The 20,024-nt window shown below is 35.0% G+C and overlaps 3 protein-coding genes across 3 annotated transcripts; all 3 read right to left on the bottom strand.

The window, feature by feature from the left end:
* Positions 1-1,331: 1,331 nt before the first annotated feature.
* Positions 1,332-3,487, bottom strand: LOC132547523 (uncharacterized). Its single transcript, XM_060211277.1, has one exon. It carries the CDS (start codon positions 2,970-2,972, stop codon positions 1,914-1,916), a length of 1,059 nt encoding a protein of 352 aa, XP_060067260.1. The 5' UTR covers positions 2,973-3,487; the 3' UTR covers positions 1,332-1,913.
* Positions 3,488-6,034: 2,547 nt separating this feature from the next.
* LOC132547529 (zinc transporter ZIP1-like) lies at positions 6,035-7,112 on the bottom strand. Its single transcript, XM_060211290.1, has one exon. It carries the CDS (start codon positions 7,082-7,084, stop codon positions 6,035-6,037), a length of 1,050 nt encoding a protein of 349 aa, XP_060067273.1. The 5' UTR covers positions 7,085-7,112.
* A 1,179-nt stretch (positions 7,113-8,291) lies between these two features.
* On the bottom strand, positions 8,292-11,267 carry LOC132547507 (putative amine oxidase [copper-containing]). Its single transcript, XM_060211263.1, has 2 exons — positions 9,195-11,267; positions 8,292-8,600 (listed from the first exon to the last, which is right to left on the bottom strand). The coding sequence occupies exons 1-2, from the start codon at positions 11,265-11,267 to the stop codon at positions 8,292-8,294; spliced, it is 2,382 nt and encodes a 793-aa protein (XP_060067246.1).
* Positions 11,268-20,024: the final 8,757 nt, after the last annotated feature.

A 20,024-nucleotide genomic window follows, 5' to 3' on the forward strand; every position in this document is an offset into this window, starting at 1 on the left:
AAAACACATTAAAGGAAGTTTTGGTATTGACCGGCAATAGTTGTTTTATAAATAGAACAAACTACACGTAAAAGGGTTTAACCTAAATTTGCGGGTACGTTTCTACAATTTTATACAACGTTTAGTGACTAACACTTCAACATGATATTAGAAAATACCACTAACCCTTGTGACCCTAATTACCATTTAACGTGTAGAGTAAAAATCATTTAAAACATATAATGGTAGTTTAAGGTAGATACCATTTTGTCGGTATATTTATGTTATTTTGAAGGATACTCGGAGACCTGTGTAGGATCAAACAGTCCCAATATCTGAAACTAACAAAAAATAAACGAATGTTGAATAACTTCCTTCATTTCTTTAAAAATTTTGAATCACCTATCATCTACCCTTGTTTGGTAGTCTGTATGTTATGCTATATAATATACACCTTGTATTTGTCCTGTTAACATTAAACATTATCTCATACATAACTCTGGACAAAGGGGCGCAACTGCTTTAACCCTGGACGACGAGACGAACGCTTTTACCGAACATTTTTTCACCGTCGTCGGGTTGCTGTATTCATTTCAACTTTGGAATTTGAGGAAGAATAAAACAACAGGATAAGGAAAAGAAAACATTATAGATTTCATAAATTGTAACATTTTATTATTTAAAACATATAATGTAATTATTTACAATTTAATACTCTTCTATTGTTCTAATCAATACATGAAAAGTACAACTTTTCAATTTCAAGAACTATAATGGTAATAATTTTTTCAGCTTATTGAACTGATACACAACTTCTTTTTTTAATTTTCTGCTCTTAAATGAAGAAAGTAGGATCTCTATCACCCTTTTATAGTAAAGTGAGGCGAAGAAAATTAATGGTTGTATTTGAGAAGTTGGCTACATTCTCTGATAAATAAATTATCACTTAATCGAATAATTGATATCATTAATTCATTTAGGGTTAGCAGGGGGATATAGTTAGCAATTTATTCCAACATTCATGGAATTGCTTGGCTTTATGATGGCGTAATTTGATCCCCATCTTTGTAGTCCTGGGTATATTTTTTAGGATATCTCTGATTGGATAACATTTAAGTACAGTTGATTGCTGTACTGTTAATGAACAGGAAATTGTAATTGTCATATTTTCTGTCGTGCTTTGTTATTTTTAATAAATGGCATATTTCATTTTCAATCGGAGTCTGGTTTTGTGTATTTAGAATAAGTATAACAAATATCACTTAATAGACTAATTGATATCATTAATTCATTTAGGGTTAGCACTATTTCGAATTAATGATTTGATTTAATTAATTATTTTCATCGTTAAATACACCTAATTATAGATATTATTAATTCTGTTTAGTGATATCATTAGTTTAATTTAGTGATAAAAGTAATTCGAATGATTGATATCATTACATCTGATAGGAGCGACATTTTAAAAATGATATCTTTTTATAAACTTTATTTATTTTACAACAATTGCGAAGCAAGTTTTTCCAACTTATATTAATCACTAGTGTTGGCCCAGGTGGAAGCGCGCGACGGGTCTTACTGTGAGAGGAAACCAGTGTATCTGAGGTAAACCCAACTGTTCGGACAGGTGACCCAATACCTTTATCGCACCCATTCCAGGTATCGAACCCCGGGCGGCTAGGTGAATGGCAAATGTGTTACCAAATCAATCAATCAATCAATCAATATATTTTATTTGAGTGTCACATATCACAGTACATAGTAATAAAAACAACATTGAACAGTTATTAATAAAAGTGATACCCAGCCGATATCGGCTTATGAGACACTATATAGTTAAGCATTAAGGTTATGGTTAAAACAATAAAAGTTACGATTATAATGTCCTGTATTGATAATTACATGTAGACCTAGTCAAAATATACTGATATTTCCTACACAAGTGAGCGCCGGTACTTAAGCATTAAAAAGACTGTTTTGGCTAATAAAAACTGAATATCCGGCATCTCCATTAACCTTACAAATTTTTCACACGAAGTTAATAAAAGAAAGTTTGGTAATATGGCTGTAAATGGCTTCATTAAAAAGATCAGTTCTAATTTCATTAAAAACTGGACAGTCACATAGAAAATGTTTATCTCGTCTTCGACTTGACCACTCTCACAATGTTTACACAGGCGGTCATCTAGAGGAATGTTTGTATATCGACCTGTCGCTATGGAAAGGGGGAGACAACCCAAACGAAGACGCAACAATGCACGACGATAATTTCTTGGAATAATAGACGTCACGTAACTATCGGGTATCATATCTTTCTTAAAACGTCGATACGTTCGCAGTTTGTTGCCATTTATTCCTTTATCTGTCCAGAGTTTTGTGAACCACACAGCTTCATCGTGGATACGAAGGCTTCGCCCGATGTTACACATTTTCCACCTATTACTATTAGCACTGTTTATGATATCTCTAATGTTAAGTTTTGATGCTAGGCGTTTAACTCTAGCTTCCCACGAGTTTCCTCTTCTTATAGACCATTTATGAATTTTGTGAAGAAGACGATCTGCGTCCACATTTTGTAAACGAATGTATTGACGAAAAACCTCCATCCTTTGTTTTGTTACTAATGAAGTCCATCCCATATCTCCTAACGAACCCAAGTTTGACGCACGTTTACCGACACATAAGAAGAGTTTCAAGGCACGCGTTTGAATATTGTTCAATTTCCGATGCTCCGTATGTCCCCATACTGCAGCTCCATATAATAAGATAGGTTGTACAAGTGATTCAAAAAGTTTTGTAGATAGCTTATATTCCATACCTCCTACACTCAGGAATTTTGTAGTGAGGGCACCTAAGGCTCTACTTGCTGACTTGGATAATTCCTGGATTGCTACTTTGAATGTGAGATGTTCGTCGAACCACTGTGTTACCTGACTACCCAAGCAGCTTATTGACATTGGGTTGGCTAAATTAGCAAATGCAAATGGAGGCATCCCTAAAGCTGATTCAGGTACCTTTGCAACATTATCACATTCCTAACTATGTCACCAGGCATCGTGAAGAAGTACTTTGATAGTATACAACTCAGGTTCATCGCTAACAACTTCACCACAGCATGAAAGGACTTAATATATAGAAAACAATGACAGATTGCGCAGTGTCACCTACCTTGTTTGTGATCGACATGAACATCATCATGAAAGATGCTGAGAATGACACTAGAGGGAAGAAAATGAATTCAGAGAATCATAGATGACCTGACTAACAGTGGATACTATCTGCATTCGATGATGTCGTGACCTGGGCTCTGATGACGTTTAAGCCGAAGAAATCACAGTACAGTAGGAGCGGTTGACAAAACAGTTCACATTTCCAGTCCAGACGGAGGAAAAACCATTTAACGTCAAAAACCCTGTGAAACGCTGACGGAGATGTTACGACGACACCTTGTCCGACAAGAAGAAAGTTGGTATAGACTGGATTGCCTACCGAAGATTTGTTTTTCTATCCTCAGCTGACATCCCTTTGAAAATACATTAAGCGCTGTCTAGCGAAGAAGAGTTGTACCAAGGCGGATAATCCAGTCTGTTGTCTGTGAGACTAAGACTGGGGAAAATTGCTACATACATGTTACATAACAACCTCGATGTTATATTGTTTAAAGACTATTCTAATTTACAAAACCAGAAAATGCATTCAGATCCTACTTAATTAAAACCTTATAAGATATGATGAAATATTAATATAGTCCACAGTATGCTAAACTTGAACTCACGTGATTCTTGAATAATACTGAATAGAAAATATAACATATCCTAGCCAATGTAATATGATGGTGCGCTTAATAGCCAACTGTATATAACAGTAACGATTGACATAGGAAAATAACTAATGGCTTAACATCTGCGCGTCTATTTATAGTGTATTTATAGAAAGAATCCCTCAGTCACAAGATGGCGTATACTGTCGGTTACGTATTACAAATTTGTGTTTACAGTGTTTCAAATATCATGCAGGTACAGTCTGGTACAGAGTCCTCACGACTGTCCCGTCCCATTAAAGACGAGCAAGTTGAGCACGGCTTGTATCTGATGGGACAGAGTTAATCTAGGTAAACAAGTCTGAACCTATCCACGGTACATTAGCTAGTCGCCTACGGTATACATTGCATCAATACTAGGCCACTGCTTTCGCTCATCCAAGCAGAAATGCTTTATCAAAAATTGTTATTTTTAACTGTAGAATTCTTAAAAGGAAACAGGTAACAAAAAATGTTACTTTCAAATATGGCGTGTCAGAGTATATACTTTCATTCGTATTTAAATATGTCGATATTTTTATTATATGTTTGTAGTTCATATTATAACACATTATATATTGCGATATTCTTTTTGTGTAATTAGATATTTACAATCCACATTATATCTTTTTTGTATTTTGTTTATCCATATTGTATCATTGTAACTCATGTAGCATATTTTGATATCCTGATTTTAAATGTCTACAATATGAATGACGAAGACACGATGTGAGTTTCGAATATAGTTTAAGAATAACAAATTATACAATATAGATACATCATTTTATCAGTTGGCAAATATTGACACGAAATAATCACGATGCTAGTGACTTCATCAAAAATCACAAACATATCATAGTAAAGTTTACTTGGTTAGTAGCCGTGTTTATCAGCCGATTGACTCTGGTGTTTGGCTATCGCTTTCATCATTTCATGGATGGTTTGAGAGTTGATGTGGAATGTAGTTGACGTATATATACATAGTGTTGTACCAAGGGAATTGATAGTATCATTTAATATGCTATCACATAATGATATCTTTACCACTATCTGATCGACTGGAGATTTATTCTTACAATGATAAGTATATATAGTATGATAATTAATAATCTTTTATTGTCAGTTCATAACATCGAAAATTTGTAAAAAAAAAAAAAAAAAAATTCCCAATGTTCCTCCAGTTCATGCTCAATTTTTTTTAAAAACTTTTCTCGCATTAACGTTTCTCTTCGTGAACCATTTATATGCCCACGAGGTTTTAACCCTTCCTTTAGGGAAGACAGGTTTGCGACTTCTTGCAGCACATTTCCCGGAAATGACCTAACCCTCTACCATGTTTACACGTAATATTCTATATGTTAATGTTGGTAATCTTAGACGTTGTAGATGCCCCGTATACGATAGATTACAAAGTCCGGGTACTTGTTTCGTTGCTTGACGTTGAACATTCTCAATTGTTGCTACATTTTTTTTTCTAAATGAGAGTATCCAATATGAAATGTGTCTGTGGTTAACAGTTTAAAACTACGTACATTTATGGATTCCATTATTTTCCACAATACTCCAATGATATGATTTGCTTTGTTAACCTGTTCACAAATATGTTTTTCGTATGTTTGGTCGTCATCTATTATAAGTTGAGTTAAGAGACCGGTCTTCAAAAAAAGATGAACAAAGTATCTTTGAAGTCTGTTCTTTAAAATAGACAGCAGCGTTGATTTCATACTACATGGAAAAACATCGGTGAAAATAGCAGACATGTTTTCATATTACCCTCGATTTGGTTATCAAAGTAAAAATTAAATCAAACTCGGACTTCAACACCGGTCGATGTTTTTTCTTACCGTAGGTTGGTAAACTCAACCTATCACTGCATGTGAAATATTGCACGGCACGTGAAAGTAGAATGCTATATGTGAAATAGATATTGATAAATTTCTTTAAAAAAATTTTGTTCATTTAGTTATATGTTTATTCATAATGCAATATTAGTGATTTCCTATCAATTGCTTTTGTCTGATATTACATAAATTTTCAGAGGAATATATCCATTTGAATTGATTTAGGTACATTTCTGCCTCATCTAATAACCTAAATATTGGTGATATGACAAGTTATAAAAAACAAAGGCAAAATCATACATTGTTCAAAAATATATTAATAACAAAAAAACAAAAAAAAAAATTATGTGCAAAAGTGGAGTTTAAGTGTTGTAACGCTCCGAAATTTGCAGTACCTACACTTAATGGGTACGTTTTAACCATACCCGAGTTCCAGAAACATTATTACTGTCACTATAAAAAATCCTACCATTAAAAAGATCACTTTCACTAATCTTATGTCACACGAACTGAATTCACGAGGAAGAACTTCAAAGAATGTTATATAAAGAAATGTTCCACAGGCTATACCCTGGAGAATGCCTTGCACAAATGTTGAAACTTCTGAATCCCACAGATCTATTATACCGATTCCAATCCCAATTCCAACTGGAGCAGATAATCCAAATATGAATAAAGATCTTATTATTGCAGGCTTAGAAAGTTTACTCTGAACCAGACTCATGCCCAAACTGAAGCTGAGAATTCCTTTATGTAGTAGAAGGGCTGTGAATATATCCAGAACAGATTCTGTTTTCTTTTGAAGACCAACTGCTAGTCCTTCAAACAATGAGTGGATTGATATTGCAAGCAACAAAAGCACAGGTCTGAGACTGGAATGTTGATGAAGATAAATTTTATGACTATCGTTGCTCTTTTCTCCGTCCAAAGCTTGAGACCTAGAAACTCGGTTGAGCTCGTCACTTGTGTCGGAGGTTGCATGGTTAGTTACGACGGACTTATTGAATCCGCTGTTTTCGACATGAATGTCTGTGGTTTCATTATTCAAAAGTGGTGTCTTGCTGTCATCGTAATGGCGATGATTCATTTGAATACGCTCTGATTTTCTTTCCTTTAGAATGAGAACTGTTTGTTCAATTGTTAGTACAGTAAAGAACCCCAATACCATAGAAAACTCCGCAACAGGAAATTCCGTTTTCAATTTTAGAGCATCCAGTGCCATTTCCAGATCTCTCCTGACACCGGGGAGAAGCTCCAACAGACATGTGGCTAAGAAAACACCAGCTGGGAAACAACTCAGTATACTTAACGTCCGTTTGTAACAAATCTGTTTGTGGAAACTAACTCCTCGTGCACTTTGTGTCTTTATGCAACGAATAATCAGTAACGGTAACAGTCCGAGAGCCAATGTAAACACAAACAGTAGAAATATCACCAGGATCTTCACAACTTTGATATCCACCATCTTGTCAGCTGGGTTAGTCAATACACATTATGGACTTTACAGCACAGGTGAGATTAAGTTAAATCGGACGGCGGCCCTGGTGCTTTAGGCTATAATGTACATCTGTCACCATCCGAGAGCTAGTTTACAAAGACATCAATCCGGATGAAATCGAGAAAACTGAAATACAATGTAGTGTCATACAATATAATGCTTTGGGTATATTTTGTGTGTGCGTATATTATACGTTCATACGTAATAATAGTTACCTAGCTACATATGTATGTATGCAATATCCGTGTTCCAGAGTGACAACTACGAAATTTACTTGGTATATACATACAGTTGTAATAAACTCAAATGTGTAGTTAATCTTTCACATTGCTAACAGGTTTTTTTTTCTCCAGAAAACAAATTCAAGAGCAGTCAATCAGCAATATGTAGAAAGAATGTTAATAAGAAGGATTTATTGGGCTATGCAGAGGTGTATCTGGTCGTTTTGTCAAATTAATCCCTTAAATGCCACGTCTTTCCTAAAACTTCTGTTTATATACATCAGCTCTACACAGGAGGACAGTATATAGTTAACAATATTTCCTGTTTAGGTTATGAACATATAAATGTAAAATTGTCTACATACACACATATTTTGTTGTAAACATCGTCACTGTCTGCACCGTTCAGGTATTAGCATTAGCTTTGCCATCGATCGTTTATGAAATGAAAAGTTCGTTCGTATGACAATTGTATGTGTGCGTAAAAAAGAACAGAACAAGACAATACCAACACATCAATATAATCAAACTCAAATTCAATAAAACTGGGGCAAAATATGAACAAGAAAGATTTGCACGGAGGCTCCTGAAAAAGTACAAAGACCATATATCTCGGAAGAGTAAGCTTCGTGGACGACAGGGGTGCACGAACGAACATCACGACATTTTTTTGGTTAATTTTTAGTCATTTGTTTGATGTGTGAATGGTTAGAATGTCATCTGCTATTGTAAATATACTTACAACATTTATCAAATATTAAGGATGATTTGAGTGACGTTTGAAACGTTAACACTTTACCCAAGTCATCGTATTTAGAACAGAGACTTTTCAATAACTTTTTAAAATCGTTCGAATCTTAAGTCTTTATCTCTGTATGTTCGATTATTTCTGAATGAATAAACCATTAGACTCTGGCAAGTATCAATTTTCTTCTTTTTTTTAAGCAACTTCATCACTCTTCCTCGCTGTCAAAAAGAATCGAGGGGTCATTTTCGATATCTTGCCAGAACGAGTTATCTGTGGAACCACATTGGATGTCATGCTTCACACCATACCGCTCTACTCTGAGACCGTCCTTAAGATTTTTTCTGTTTCTTGGCTCAATCCTGATAGCGTTTCTCGAAGCTATGGTGGCGTCTTCTGCGAAATAATTGAAAGGAAGGAGGAGGAATCCTACATCCATTCCTGGAGTTGGTGTGACCGGAAGGTCCTCGGTGTGGGGAATGTGATGCATTCCTAGTGTCAGCCACGCCACAAGATCCTGAGGATGCAGAGAAATTAAGATTAGATACTCTCCTTTCTAGAAGTGTAAAGAACGCAGATATCTGCTTCAATATCAAATATAATAATAATGAAATTATTTGTTCACGAGATCTACGAGACATAACATTTTATGTCATTTTTGGGAAAAAATGTGATCGCAGTACCAGGTATTCTCTAAAGAAACATTTACTTTAAAAGCTTGTATGATATATTCCTTAAATAACATGGAAATACACGAACAATATATTGATCAATGGATTTATGATATATCTACACGGTAAGAGTCGACAAAGCTTGCATGTTGATTTTTTATACCTAATTGATAAACAAGATCGAATTATTGATATCCCATCACTCATTCTTTATTAAATGATAAAAGCAGTTGTTGTAAGGGATCAGGGAAGGAAGCCCGCGGTGTAAATGTACAACACTAACCTATCTAAAAATAAAAACGAGCGACAAGGGATAGCGTTGTTTTCGGGTGTATCATTCTATACTATCTGGTATGTCCGCAAAGAAATTCTACTTTTAGTTATAAGACAGTTTTATGTTACAGATTTGACATGAATAAATAGATAACAAAAGTACTAACCTCGTCCAATATGGATTCGTTGTCGTCTAGAAAGTCTTGGAACCTTACAACTGGGTTTGAAGCGTCCAGAGAAGCATACTGCGAGCTGCTGAATGTCTCCGTTTCCTTCCGCCGTGTCACCGCCATCTGATATCGCGACCAAGACATAGAAGGTTCATTATCATATCCTTCCGCCAGCAATGACTTTGTCATTCCTCGTGGTAACACACGATACGATCTGTGTACGCCATATTTATTTGTTGATCTATTATTATAAAACGTAAGATATTTTGGTGAATTAAAATCAAACTTGTAGGCAGCGCTCATTTCATCTGGTTTCACGTTATGACTGAATTTGGTTTGATGATATTTTTGTCCACCGACCTTACCCCAAGTATTGTCTACAGTGTCTGGTTCAATATCAAGAGTTGCGAAGCGATTACTCGTACCCATAACATCAAGATCGACTTTGAAATGTATCAGGTGATGGTGAAGATTTCCGGTAATAAAGTCGTGTAGGCGATATCCATACGGGTTCTCTTCCGGTCTGTAATAACTAGTTGAAATAAAACCTGTAGAAAGAACACGTACTTGGAAAGCACCATTTTGGAAAAAGCGGAAATCAATTACGTAATCGTAATTCATGACAGTGAGGATGGTCCTAAATACGAGAATAATGCTCTCCATTCCTTCGTAAGAGGTCTGGCTAAGAGGTTCGTAATTAAAATGTCGGCGATGCGGGTCGCCTGTATTCAGTTCAAATATGCAGAACACATTTCGCGTGGTGAACTGCTCATTGAATGTCTCTGTGAGGAAAGAAGCATCGATAAATGTCGCGTGAAACGGACAATCTACCCCAGGCACGAGAGGACTAGCCTTCGGGCCAATGAGATCAAAAGAATCGAAAAAGTCAGCAAACATTTGAGCTGGGTTGTTAGCTGAATAGAGCACACATAACTCCTGTAAGCCAATCTCATATATAATTCGTTGACCATCGTATCGGATATCGTAGAGTTGTGGTCCATGCGCACTAGACATTCGGAAGTCGAATCTCCATCGCATATAAGTCACGTGATTATAATGTACACTGTATCGCTTTCCGTCTGGTTCAACCTGTGTAGGGTTTTGGCGAGGCTCCTTCCAGAACGGTCTCCCGCGTCTTTCTGCCTTCGAAAACGAGTCGTCATGATCTGGGTCAGGCCATGGTAATGCCGTCCTGTTCAGTAAAACGCGAGATTTGAAGTCCTCTATCCCGTCATAAGTTATACCCCTGAACCAAAGGTTTTCAATAGTGAAGTCAGAGTTTTCGTTATTGATCAAAACAGCAAAATCTAAATTGTTTAACAAATAGTTTTCTTTGTTCCGACTCAACCACAACCAAAATTTCCGACTTTGCTCGCCGCTGACAGAGGGTGACATGAAGGACACGTAGAACAGAATGAGACATTCGGAGCCACAATCTTTGAAGGTCCCGCCGTAAATCGCACGTAAGTAAGCGGAAAGATTTGTGTCAAGTAGATCCTGCGCATATTCAACAGACTTTGTGTATTCTAGTTCGCTCATAGGTCGTAGCATGAAAGGAATTGATGATGGTCGCCCAGGAACTGGTTTCATGTACGTAGGATTTGGAAGAGGCCCAACAATTCTTTCGATGACGTCAGGTGGGTTTTCTGCACCTCGAAATATAGTTACAACTGCCTCCCTAGACGGCTGTTTTCCATCGCCATCTAAATGTCTTAACACATCGTCTTTGTTAGGTAGGTACAGCTCGGCTAGGTAGCGGTAGTTGGTGTGTACTGTGTTGAAGGGAGGTCTGGTAATGTTGAGGGATCCCTCTTGTGTCAAGTAAGACAAAAGGCCACGGATCTCAGTGGCTGTCAAGTCATGAAACACAGACGGCTCAGACGGCTCGCCAAGGTAGACAGTACCATGCTGTTCATATAACGGTTGGGGTGCATGTTCGGATTCCGTGGTCTCCAGCGTCATGTACACGATCATTGCCAGGAATGCAAATGACGTCATCAATAGGAACAAGGCTAAACAGCGCCATTGTTGTTCTCGCTTCGTTTCTTCTTTAACTATGTGTAATACCATTTCACTGAAATAAGAAAACTCTTCATTTGACTATAATTACACCAAATTGAATTACATTGTAAACTAGACACCAATGCCCTGGGAGAAATGGACATTTTCTAACTGACCAATGCTTTTCTATCGTTTAATTCGAAACCGCAGTTAGCCCAACAGCAAATTTCCTCGATGTTTTTTGTAATGATATAGATCGTACCCAGTTGAATCCGGTATGAATCCTTGTCTAACACAACCATTGGGACCATTAAACTGTTCAATTTTCTTTTGATCATTCATTGACTGAAAATTTTATGAAAAGAATTGTTTGCTAAAATTATACACATGTCTGATTTGGGATAATTTTTTTCTCGTTCTAGTAATACTTTGTACTGTCGATGGTGTATGTCGATAGTGTCATTCAGATACGTGTAAAATCGATCATTTATGATAAAAACTTCACCTTTATTGTCTGTGATATCAGTATTCCTAGCGCCTTATGTCGACTGTGGGTCTAACAATGCTTATATTTATTTTATTATAAAATAACAGTAATCAAGGGAGATAACTACAACGTATAACAGCAATTGTGCAGAGGGAGAAATGATTAATTTTGCTATAGCTCACAACACATTCCTAACTTCCTGTATAAGTGGTATATTGAAAAACTTATAGAAACAAATAAAACTATAAATTGTTTTGGACTGTAATTAAAGGCAATGCCTGCAATACATTGACACTGTATGAAATGAAAAAACAAAAGTAATCATCAATAGTAAGAGATCAAAGTACTGAATGTACTGTCTTCCAAAATAATTCTGTATAACGTTAATTTTGAACTGTACAGAAAAAAACAGAAGTTTTTGGAAAACATTATTCATTGTTATCAAAAGTAGGTGTCAACAAGAATACGGGAGGTAAATCAATTTTACAATTTTTTGCCTCTAAAAACACAAATTTAAATTCTTAGGAATTTTTTACATGATTGATGCCTGTGACTTTGAAAGTGGGTCAAGGTTATTCATATTAACAAACTTAACAGACAAATACTTTACAGTATATGTGTGAATTATCGAACCTCTAGGCCTTTCCAAACTTGAGAAGAAGAAGTTTCTGGTAGTTTTGGACCCTAAATTGCACTTTTGAACTTTGCCCCTAAGGAAAATCGTAAGTTACACTTTTGTGGAAGTTTTGCATATACCAATCAGATGCAAGTCTCCACAGAATGTTGTTGACCAAACTATGTATTGTTTTCCTCTAGTTAGAACGCGTCAGTTACTAATATAAATACAATTAACACTCGTTACCTTGAAAATAGGTCAAGGTCATTCGTATTAACAACAATAATAGACAATGATATTACCTTCATCGATATCAGATATCAAGTATCTAGGTCCTTTCAAACTTGAGAAGGCGTTTCGTAATATTTGTACCCTACATAGATCATTTGATTGAAGATGGTTCCTGTAGGTGTGGTGCTAATCTTGAAGATGCTGCTCGTTTTTTTCTTTCAATGTCCTCTTTACTCGAATATTAGACATCACATTTACTCTGTATATAATTTACTAGGATTTGTTAACCTTAATGTTTTACTATTTGGCAACATTGGGATATCGGATGAACTAAATCGTGAAGTACTTTTCCACACCAGCTCATACTTAAAAAAGTCAAAAAGTTTTTCAAATTTATAAAATTTAAGTAGTTTTATACTCATAGGCAAGTTCTAATGTCTATATTATTATAATTATTCTTTATTTATTTATTTATTTTTTTGATTGTGTGTTATGGTATGTGTGGGCAATACAGCTGTGTGTGTGAGTGCTTTTCCTCCTCTCTTCCTTAATACATGTAATTATTATACCTCAAAACTATTACCTACTTTAATCAATCCATATTATAAAACATATAATAATACCGGTTATCTTATGGGGCAAAACTTATACAGGCTTAGCCTGTTGTTTGATCCCAATTGTTATTGCATTCATTTGTAATGTTGTATGTGTGTGTTAAATGTATGCATTAACAATATAAAATATTTTTGAAATACCCTACATTTTGAACTTTGACCCCTATGGAAAACCGGAAGTTGGCCTTTTGTGGAAGTTTTCGATTAATCCAGTCAAATGCAAGTCTCTACAGGAGGTTGTTAGTCAAAACATGTAACTATTTTACTCTTAAAAGGTAAGAAAACGTCATTTAATGATATTAATATAATTGACCCTTGCGACCTTGAAAGTAGGTCGAGGTCATTCATATTAACAATTAACCTTAACATTATGTGTGTGAAATATCGAACGTATTGACCTTTCCAAACTTGAGATGAAGTTTCCGGAAGTTTGGTACCCTAAAGTGCACTTTTGAACTTTGCACAAAAATGTCCTATAAAAAGTGCCATTTATTTTCAATTCTGCCTAACATATCCAAAGATGATTTTAAAATGTTATGTCATTATTGAGGGCCAAATTCAAAATGGCATCGCGGCGGCCTTTTTTTATACGAAGTTGAAAATCATGTCAGAATTTAGAGGGCACGTTACCAAACCTATTCAATAACCATAAAACTAAATTTCATCATAGGATCTTGGAGTAATTTTAGATCAAACTTTTTGTCTGCACTTTACATTGAACTACCGGAATTTATAAAAATGACGCAAAACGTAAAAAATGTAGACGCTAAAATGATCGGATTTACATTCTGCATTGAACTGTGGAAAAACGAAAAAAAAAACCAGTTATCGAGTTATTGATGTTTTCAGAATTTCTGGTAACTGGGTCATGGCGGCCATATAGGATTTTTGACCTACTTAAAAATGCGGCATTAACAAGTTCATATGTACTTACATGGCATACTATATAGGTTGTGTGCCTATCACTTACCGTTACCTACAAATTCGGAAGAAGAATAATAATAAGAAATGTAACGAAACAATAGCCCTAAAAACAGACGAAAATAAAAATTAAAAAAGAACCACACACACACAGACGGGTATCTTGTTACATGAAATAATGATCGCGTTTAAACAAGACAATTAACGTTAGAACGAAATACAAGGTTACGAACGAGATATCGCACGCGTTTTAACGAGATAACTAACTCTTTTTAACTACTTTTTTTCAAATGACACTAATAGACGTTCTTATGTCCCTCCGTGAGTGATCACAAATTATTCAAACAATAATATATATGTAAATAGAAACGAAATGTAATACTGGTAATTAAACATCGACATATCAATCGTTAAACCATCGACCTATCAATCGTTAAACCATCGGCATATCAATCGTTAAACCATCGACATATCAATCGTTAAACCACTAACTTAGATCTGGTAATTAAACATCGACATATCAATTGTTAAACCACTAACTTAGATCTGGTAATTAAACATCGTCATATCTATCGTTAAACCACTAATTTAGACCTGGTAATTAAACATCGTCATGTCTATCGTTAAACCACCGACATATCAATCGTTAAACCACTAACTTAGATCTGGTAATTAAACATCGTCATATCTATCGTTAAACCACTAATTTAGACCTGGTAATTAAACATCGTCATGTCTATCGTTAAACCACTAACTTAGATCTGGTAATTAAACATCGTCATATCAATCGTTAAACCACTAATTTAGATCTATTTCTATATCCGTGATCAAATCATAGACATATCTGCGCACACTCGGTCATGCATACGCCCCTCGTACACATACATGTATGCAAGTGATAAAAAAAATTGTTACTTACTTGAAGTAAATTGAATCAGAACAATGTGATACTTGAGCGGTATACCAGTATGTGACAAACTTCGTCGCTATGCTAACATCTTAAATACAGTACGTATTGAACTGGTGTGCTCTTTTTCTCTCACCTTTTCAAAACAAAGAATTTGCACAAACACTGGGAAACCATGAAAGTGTCATTATAGTGAAGTAAACATAGAACGCCACAGTTAACTCAACATTGATCTGTTCTCAATGGTGTGTTCTCCTTTCTCCCACTTTTTAAAAAAAACATACAGGCAGTTTTGTGATGATAGCAGTTATAGTCTGTATCATACATATCTTACCTGGTTTTTTACCTGTGTTCTCCCACATTACCTGTGTCCACATTAGTAGTGAGTAAATAGTCAACAATTATCACTAATCATTTTTATTCTATGTCGGATAACAATTAAAAGTGAATATATTTCATAACCTTAATGTTGTATATGTATTTAATTTTATATTTTCATTTCCAGCCTTCGCATGTTCATCATAGTGCTGTTATATTAGTATATCATGTTGCATATGTAATTAATTCTGCCATGCATTGCTACCATAGTTTAGTTCTATAGTCTATGTATATTACATCCATGTAATTGTTTAATAAAAAATAAGTAAATTTGTTAAATATTTAGTTAGTAAAAGTAAACATTTTAATTAATATACATCGTGTTTTCTTTATGATATGATAATGGAAATCTTGATTATATTTTTACTAATAATTCCAATTACTATTTTTTTTAATAAGGAAAATGCACTTGTTAAATATTACTTTACTTACACAGTATTGCCCATTGGTGAACAGGTAAATACAGATAATTAATTTACCTGTACTACAAAGGTACTATAGTAGAACAGATTATAATGAGACCTCTATTGTTTTCCTATGTTTCTATAATTCCTTTGATCTGGAAAAAAGTTTGAGAAAGGGGAACAAACCGTTCTCAACTGACATAAGTGTAGACCGTTTCTATATTTCCGCCCATTGTCCTAATTAACTGTAGCTCAAGGATGTCAGTGCTAATTACAATTCAGTCCGTAATCACACCTGTATGACACCTGCATTTACTCAACATCGGTAATCCTTTCATAGTATTAATTAATTCACTTAATCCTTACAACTCATTAGTAAAACGGTTAACTACATAAGTGTACATGTACAATATCAGGTTATTATAACATACAAAATATCCAGATGTCATATTGAAATAAAGACGAGAAGAAAAAAAGACGGACCGGCGGACAGTTGAGTACACATAAGGGTACAAGAGTATAATAGAAGGACGAGAGGATAGCAAAAAGATGCATGATGATTAAACAACACACATTATTCTTGAATGTTGAACGTAGTTATAAAATTTATTGAAAACATTTGCCTAGATAACAAAGTGTTTCCCCATTAAGTACTCCTAGTATTTGTAAGAGGTTATAAGATTGCGGACGGCTTCAATGATAGCTTTTGGTCAATTTTTATAATTTGTACACATAGGACAAAAAAAATAAAACAGATCTCGTCTTCTACTATATAGTCTAGTTACAATGAAATCCTATGTCCACTTGGAATAGTTTGATATCTACTTCCTTCTAAACGCAGCTGACGAGAACACAATCGAAATTTAGATATAAGTCGAATATAATTAATTATCTAGATTTTGATAAAAAGTGTAAAGTTTTTGACAAGTTTTCAACATACTCGTTCCGTAACTGAATAAAATTATCGACAAGGCTCTGTTTGAAAAAAAAAACGTAAAAAAGATCGTTATTAATTATATAACCAAACTTCCCCCAAACCAGTTAACAGTAGTAAGTTTTAAACCTGCCACCACCAGTTACTATTTCGGTGTTTACGTTCGAACCTATCTTCATACGCTGACTTCAATATACAATTATCAGTCTTACTTTAGCCAGTATCTAATTATTCGGTACTTCCGGTTCATATCCAGAGGCAAACGACCTAGTTCAGAGTATAGCATAGAAAATATGTACTCTTATTAAAATTCAAGTCTTTTTTTCTTCGAAAAGTCTGTGCGCGCCTTTTTTGGATTCCAAATTTGAAGCTAGACTGTAACGAACTTTTGGAATATTAAACATACATTTACGTCATTGTTCAGCAATTCAGCAAGGTAATTCAAGTTATCAGTCATTTCTATTTCATAGTTTTCAAAATAAATTTGTCATTTGCACTCTCTCTGCCGATTTTAGTCTTTTTTTATATTAACTTCAAGTACAATTGCCAAATCTATGTATCATAATTTCAAAGACTGTAAACCGGAAGCTGACTCTGAGAAAGAACTATGTCATCAGCATACACCAATAGCGAAATATCTATTAGAAAAAGTGTTCACGCGACGTACTATTTAACGCATTATCAAGGTCGTTTACACAAGTAGAATAAAGAAAGAGTGAAAACCCTTCACCCTGCATGAAGCCTTCTGTTCGGGACTTGTGTTTATGAACAGAAATCAAACAGCTGGGACTTGTATCCCACACATAAACCATTATTAGAGGACTTCAAAATATCTAAGAACTTTCCTCTTACTCAACTTCGATACATTTCAAAGAAAACCTGTATTTGTTCACAATATCGAAAATCGTGTGGTAGTCTACAAAACAGAAGTATAACTTCTGTCTTTTTGCGATTGCTTTTATGATACCATGTAAAATAAATGTGACGTCATAGTAGTCAACTCCTAGCAACTCATAGAGTTTACGACTTTAGCGTAGATCTGCAACATTCAAGATGGTGGCGGGCATGGTGAACGTGAGTAGTTCGTTTGGAGAAAAAAATATGCTGGAGCCCATATTTCTGTCTCCAAGGATACATTTGGACAACGTCAGTAGTTTGTACTAGTCTTTATATATTGCATGTATTACATGGAATTAAATTGTAGTTCTGTGTTGTCTGTAATTCGGACGTTTTTGACATGGGTGATTGCACGCTATATTATATATATATCTATATTATAAATATATTCTATATTATATATATACACTAAATTATATATATATATACAGCAAGGTAAACTCAGTCGTAAGAACCGAGTACGATCGGCGATTCGTTACGCTCCAGTGCCTATCACCACGTGCATTGCATGTGCTTGTATTGGCACGCTCTATTGCACACAATGAGTTTCATACTTTCGATTCCGGACACCTGTTATTGCACTAATGCAGATCTAGTATTCCTGAACTGTCAATCCTACCTATCACATGCAGTAGACTTATAATATGTTGTACATTGTGTATATCGCTGATTCTAAAGAAAGAAGGCCATGTTTTTTGTCATGGGTGATCTTAACAGAAGGACCAGCAATGAACCAGATTACATTGTTCACGATGTTTTAAATAACGCCTTACATGAGGTTATCGATAATGTTATTTCTTACAGCAATGAAATGTGTCATAATGTTAGAGTGTACCAAGATTCTCATGCGGATCCATTTGGTCGTCGATTGTTGCGATCATGTAAAACTACAGTTTGCGTATTTTGAATGGTCGAACGGTAGGTGATTTGGATGGAAAGATCATATTTTAACAATGTTTTGGGTATTAGTGTAATTGATTACGTGCTCGGTAGTTCTGCACCGATTCGAACCTTCGTTAACTCTTATGAAGTCGGCCTTTTTAATGAATTTTCCTACCATGGCCCAATATTACTTAGGCTGGAAAGTGAAGATGTTGTAATAATGATAACGCAACTAATACAGTAACTACGGTTTCTTGGTGTAGAGATACCAAAGAAATGTCTTTTGAGCTATCTGTTCAATGGTTCTGTAAATGAACTATGCGATTCTAGTGAAAATATTGATAATTGCCTTGAAGTTTTGATTAATAATGTTCATTCCTTGTTTGACTGGTTTTACTGTAGGAAAAACGTAGTTCCAAGCTGTCAGTGCTCGTGTCATGATTTGCGTCGTCGTGTTATTTTTTTCAATTCAAATTTTATTCCGAGGGCCTTACGGCCCATAGGTATACAATTACATACATGAATATACTGTCATTCATACAGTTAATTGGAGTGATCTCTCGTACAATCATGTAGAAAACATATACATAACACTCACGCACACAACAAAAACACCCTCACTCATTTATTAAAACCCCTGACAAACGCAGAATTTAAGCGTTTATACGAGATTTTTAAGTCTGCACTGTTTGAATTTTAAAAAATTTAAATCTGTATGTAAAAGAGAACATTTGACTGTATAAAAAAGCGCTATGCATTGTAAGCATTTAAAACGAAGCGTTCGTATCTCCAAATCAGGGCCGTAGCTAGCCCAGCAGAAATGTGTAAGCCCAGGCGAGAAAAAGGACGGGAAATGAATTTCATGATTTCAAAGATGTTTTGAATCGTTTTCTGAGACAGTTTTTTTTATTTATTTAACAACAAACTTCAAACCCTGATATTTATTTTCAACCTTAGTTTTGTAATTTTGTCCGACATACTCTATGCACGGACTTTTTTTATGTGTAAGCCCGGGCTTTTTCTTTCTATGGAAGCTACGGCCCTGCAAATGGAAGACGTTTATTGTCATGGAGCGAATTAGAAAATGTCATTGCGGACGCTCAATTTGGTTTCCGAACCGGAAGTGGTACACATTATGCAATTTTTGTTCTAAATACCTTTATTATTAAAAATTTACAAAGTTGTAATAAACGACTGTATTGTGTTTTTGTCGATAACCAAAAGGTTTTAGACATCATATCGCATGATAAATTATGGTTCAAACTATGGAAGTTAGGTATTAGAGATCGACTGCTAAATGTTAATAGATCTATATGATAATGTTAAATCTTGTGTAAAATTAATTGGTACTTTATCTCCCATGTACGCCCTCCAGATCGGATTATTACAAGGGGAATCTTTATCTCCGATTTTATTTTCATTGTTTAACAATGATGTGGAGTCCGAACGTATCCATTCAAATTGTCAGAATTACCAATTACAGTTGCTAAACCTTTTTATAATTTTGTACGCGGACAACGCGGTCTTGTTTTCTGAAGACGTTTGATCACTTGTT

Source organism: Ylistrum balloti, unplaced genomic scaffold (assembly GCF_031769215.1).
Source record: "Ylistrum balloti isolate Yb309-2 unplaced genomic scaffold, AGI_CSIRO_Ybal_v1 Utg369958, whole genome shotgun sequence".
NCBI classification, from domain to species: domain Eukaryota; kingdom Metazoa; phylum Mollusca; class Bivalvia; order Pectinida; family Pectinidae; genus Ylistrum; species Ylistrum balloti.

What these genes read in the sequence shown, in the direction of transcription:
- LOC132547523 (XM_060211277.1), bottom strand. Translation starts at nt 2,972, where the DNA reads ATGCCTCCATTTGCATTTGCTAATTTAGCCAACCCAATGTCAATAAGC.
- LOC132547529 (XM_060211290.1), bottom strand. Translation starts at nt 7,084, where the DNA reads ATGGTGGATATCAAAGTTGTGAAGATCCTGGTGATATTTCTACTGTTT.
- LOC132547507 (XM_060211263.1), bottom strand. Translation starts at nt 11,267, where the DNA reads ATGGTATTACACATAGTTAAAGAAGAAACGAAGCGAGAACAACAATGG. An exon ending in ACGAATCCATATTGGACGAG is followed by an intron (nt 8,601 to 9,194) that starts GTTAGTACTTTT and finishes CTGCATCCTCAG; the next exon opens with GATCTTGTGGCGTGGCTGAC.